We start from the raw sequence: 5,138 nt of genomic DNA on the forward strand, positions 1-5,138 counted from the left end.
AAGAGCTGCAAAATCCCTCCCTGGAAGGAGGACAGCAGGCAACACCAATCAAGGCTTGGTGTCCAAAGTGATGGTTGGAATCCTCTGGGACTGGTAAAAATCCAGGGAGAAAATATTTCGCCTTCACCCCATTCCCAGGTCTCCAGTGAACTGGTTTTAGTTCAAAGAAATCCCCATTTTCACACAGGTAGACTGTGGCTTCTGGGATAGCTGGCGTAGGGAAAGGCTTCCCATGGCCGAGAAGACAATGGTGGGGGAGGGGAGCAGGGCAGAAGAGCAAAGCCTTCGGGGAGGGCCTGGGCTAATGGATCCGCGTCTGCTCCTCCACAACCATCTGCGGTGGCCTCTCGCTTCATCCCGCTGCCATCATCATACTGTAGGTTTGCCACCACCTCCTGCATCTTGGGCCGGCTGATGTCCAGGAAACTCTCAATCAAGTCTCCATCAATGAAGCCCGTGGCGGGTTCTGTCTTTCGCTCAGTATGAAAAGATCTCCAGAAGGAGTGCTCGATCTTGCCCACGCTCTTGATGACTTTATTGAGTCGATTCTGCATGTCCAACAGGAGATTGTACCAGCTCTCGGACAGCGAGGTCACCAGCCCAATCATGCCGTTGACTGTGCCAAAGAGCACCGAGCCCTGCGTGGGGGTGGAAGTCTCGCCCAGGTTCTGCATGACCAGAGAGCCGTGACAAAAGACGTTGACAAACTCGCCCAGGTGGAAGAGACCGACTTCCTGGAGGTGTTGCCGCTCCTCATTGGTGGTGGCAGCACTATCCTTCTGACACACAAACAAGTTAAAGGCATTTTCAGCCCCCAGGAAATTGTCATCATCCAAGATCTCCACAGCACTCATCCAGTTAGGATTAAAGTCTCGAGCGATCTCTTCAAAGTTCCCCTCCATGGGCTTGTAGGCAAGCAGCAGCACTGAGCGCATCAGGTCGCCCACCAGGATGAAGTCGCCCTTGGTCTTCAGGTAGAGGGCCATGATGTTGTTGTAGTGATTGCACTCCGTGCGAAGCTCCTTTTCTGTTGTCCACTCATAAAGCCGCACCGTGCTGTTGATGCTGGCTAACAGCTTCCCGTTAAATTCCACCATGGAGTACACGGCTCCCTTCACTTCCTTCTCGGCCACAGTCTGTAGTTTTCCATCGGAATACTGAAAGACCACGATGCGACCCTGCTTGGGCTCCGCCTCTTCAGGATACACCATGGCCGTGCCCACGATGAAGTACGTGTTGGGGTCTTTGCCCAGCTTGCAGGAGACCAGGCTGAGGGCATACTCATTCTGCAGAAACTGGTGGGCATGAAGCACTTCGAAGGTGTGCTGGTCAATGATGAGGAGGTTGTGCACCTCCACCTCCTCTCCGAAGGAGGTCTTATGCAGCGCCGTGCTGCTGGAGAACAGCTTGCTGGAGCTGACGCTGCTGGACAGGGCCTGGGTGCTGGCACTGGGCCTCAGGGCCGTGGTGCCGCCACTCGTGTCCTGGACTTCGATACGGCTGGAGAGGACCCCGAAGCACTGGGACACTTCCTGATAGCAGATCTTCCTGGGAGACTCATAGAGGGGAACCGTGCGGATATGCAGCTTCTGGATCTCGTCAATGGTGCCAATGGTGAGGGTGCTGTTGTTGGCCAGTGCCAGGCTGTCAGGATAGCCATCAGAATTGAGGGGACACATGTAGTTGACTTCCTTGAGGTTGACATTGGAGAAGACCAATTTGTGGTTGCTGCTGTAGATGACAGTGGGGCGGTCAGAGCAAGCAAAGACGTTGGTGGTAGAAAGAGAACGGAAAGTCCTCAACACCGTGGGCTGGGTGCCCAGGGTCACCTTCTTACGGTCGCTCAACAGGCCTGTCTCAATGTTGCGTCCGAAGTAGAAAAGTGCCCCATCTCCCAAGGCACAAAGGAGGTAGTGGCTACTCTCAAAAGTGGTCATCAGGATGGAGCGAGGAATGATCTCTCCACCCAGCATCTCTTTGTGCAGTAGCTCAAAAGAGGGCAGCTTCAAGATATGCGCCGAGATGTCTGTCCAGAGGCCAATGGCACAAAGAGGGGACAGCCCATTGCTGTCGCCCAGCGGGGTGATGTCCAAGCAGGCCACTTCGTGTTCCATCTCTGTATGGCTGATCTGCCGGAGCTCCTGAGGATGGATCTGCAGGTAGTAGAGGGCCCTTCCCACCGCTACGACCACCTGGCTGCTGTTGCAGGAGGCCACACTGATGTTCTTGCCCTGAGGCTCTTTCCACTCACTGACCAGAGCTTTGGGTTCCTGAGAGACCAACCTCACAGATGCTGAAGTGATCTGGATGAGTTGCTGGTGAGCCACATTGCCACAGAAGAAAGTCTGCTGATCATCCACGAAACCCATCAGTTCGGTTTCTTCCACCTCTTCTCCGTTTAACATGAGAACTCTTGTCTGGCCCACAAAAGAGAGCACCAGAGTGTCATCAGTCTCCCGGTTAGGGTCAGACCGCAGCGGCCACAGACCTTTGATGCCTGGTAAGTCAATGCTGGCATGCTCATGGATTCCAATTCCATTCCGGATGATTCTCAAGGAACCTTCCTTGAAAGCCCCGGAGCAAGTAACCAGCTGCCCCTGCCCCTGCCTCTCCAGATCCACCATGCACATGTCCACAATGGGTCCTAAATTGGTGAAGGTTTCCATGGCCACTACATAGAAGCCTTGTTCATTGCTGTCAACGTTCAGCTTCACAAGCTGGGAGTCCCCAAGGCGAGACCCAACGAACACAACACCGTTATCGAGGTATGTCAAGCATTCAGCAATAGAGGTCTCTCCGAGGAGCTCCACACGGAGATCTTTGAGGGTGACGGTGCCATCCATCTGTTCCTCCTTCTCCAGAAGCAGCATGAAGAGCCGTCCTTCCATGTCTCCCAGCAGATAGCGGGAACCATTGGGGTCCACACGATTGTGACACACAATTGTGCTTTGCTTGATGATAGGAGGGGCAATTGCCAGGTATTTATCTCCATTGTGGTAGGTGATGGACTCCTGTCCAATGATGATGGCCCCTCCGAAGGGCTCTGGGACTGCAATCACCATGGAAGCTTCAGCTTCTACGTTCTCCTGTTTCCAAGGGCCCTTATTGAACTCCTTCTCACGGAGAGACACCTCATAGGTTTTCACGTGCCGCCCCTGAGGGTCCTGGTAGACAAAGCAGATGGTAGGTGCCTGGCAACCATATAGGAGCTTGACGTCGATGACATGCAGTTCCTCGAGGCGGATGTTAAAGGCCTTGAGCTCTTTATTGTCCCGGTCTAGCGGAATAACCTTGAAAAGGCCATCATAGAGTCGCAGGTCAATCATCCGGCACTCAGGGTCGATGATGCCAATAATGCCGGTCTCTGAGGGGCGGCCAATACGGTCCTGGACCTTGCCATGGGCTCGTGTTATGATATCAATGCTCTCGCCACTCTGCTTATATTCCAGGATGCAGGCGTTTTATTTAGCTGTTAGGATAAACAGTAGGTCCTTGCTCTCCCCCTTGGGCCTGAAAAGCTCCATGACTGCAATCTTCCCATACATGCCCACCTCTTTGACGGGGCGAAGACCCTCAGCAGTGACCACATAGATCTCTAACCTCGTGTTTTTGGCAATCAACAGGTTCAAGTCTTCAGCTGAAGTAAAGTGTCCGGTCATGCAGCCGTTCACGGCGGTGGGCTTCTGCGCCGTTACCACGTAGTTGTACGACATGTCGAGGTCTGGGACGGCCCGTCGGCACTCGAGCGCATCGATAGAGAAATGGACACAGGCGAAGAGGTATTTTTTGATATATATATTTTTTATAAACATATATTTTTATCCCCAGGGGTACAGATCTGTGAATCACCAGGTTTACACACTTCACAGCACTCACCAAAACACATACCCTCCCCAATGTCCATAATCCCACCACCTTCTCCCAAACCCCCTCCCCCCAGCAACCCTCAGTTTGTTTGTTTTATGGTTTGTCTCCCTCCCAATCCCATCTTGTTTCATTTATTCTTCTCGTACCCACTTAAGCCCCCATGTTGCAACACCACTTCCTCATATCAGGGAGATCATATGATAGTTGTCTTTCTCTGCTTGACTTATTTCGCTAAGCATGATACGCTCTAGTTCCATCCATGTTGTCGCAAATGGCAAGATTTCATTTCTTTTGATGGCTGCATAGTATTCCATCGTGTATATATACCACATCTTCTTGATCCATTCATCTGTTGATGGACATCTAGGTTCTTTCCATAGTTTGGCTATTGTGGACATGGCTGCTATAAACATTCGGGTGCACGTGCCCCTTTGGATCACTACGTTTGTATCTTTAGGGTAAATACCCAATAGTGCAATTGCTGGGTCATAGGGCAGTTCTATTTTCAACATTTTGAGGAACCTCCATGCTGTTTTCCAGAGTGGCTGCACCAGCTTGCATTCCCACCAACAGTGTAGGAGGGTTCCCCTTTCTCCGCATCCTCACCAGCATCTGTCATTTCCTGACTTGTTGATTTTCGCCATTCTGACTGGTGTGAGGTGATATCGCATTGTGGTTTTGATTTGTATTTCCCTGATGCCAAGTGATATGGAGCACTTTTTCATGTGTCTGTTGGCCATCTGGATGTCTTCTTTGCAGAAATGTCTGTTCATGTCCTCTGCCCATTTCTTGATTGGATTCTTTGTTCTTTGGGTGTTGAGTTTGCTAAGTTCTTTATAGATTCTGGACACTAGTCCTTTATCTGATATGTCTTTTGCAAATATCTTCTCCCATTCTCTCAGTTGTCTTTTGATTTTGTTAACTGTTTCCTTTGCTGTGCAAAAGCTTTTGATCTTGATGAAATCCCAATAGTTCATTTTTGCCCTTGCTTCCCTTGCCTTTGGCATTGTTCCTAGGAAGATGTTGCTGCGGCTGAGGTCGAAGAGGTTGCTGCCTGTGTTCTCCTCAAGGATTTTGATGGATTCCTTTCGCACATTGAGGTCCTTCATCCATTTTGAGTCTATTTTCGTGTGTGGTGTAAGGAAATGGTCCAATTTCATTTTTCTGCATGTGGCTGTCCAATTTTCCCAGCACCATTTAATGAAGAGGTTGTCTTTTTTCCATTGGACATTCTTTCCTGCTTTGTCGAAGATTAGTTGACCATAGAGTTG

At 50.7% G+C, this 5,138-nt stretch overlaps 1 protein-coding gene across 1 annotated transcript; it reads right to left on the reverse strand.

Moving 5' to 3' along the window:
* Window positions 1-301: 301 nt before the first annotated feature.
* Window positions 302-3,773, reverse strand: LOC131836508 (DNA damage-binding protein 1-like). The gene is given in 2 exon segments (XM_059181992.1): window positions 302-332; window positions 334-3,773. Coding segments are annotated over 2 exon segments (3,024 nt in total). The 5' UTR covers window positions 3,327-3,773.
* Window positions 3,774-5,138: the final 1,365 nt, after the last annotated feature.

The sequence above is a fragment of the Mustela lutreola genome, chromosome 7 (assembly GCF_030435805.1).
Source record: "Mustela lutreola isolate mMusLut2 chromosome 7, mMusLut2.pri, whole genome shotgun sequence".
NCBI classification, from domain to species: Eukaryota; Metazoa; Chordata; class Mammalia; order Carnivora; family Mustelidae; genus Mustela; species Mustela lutreola.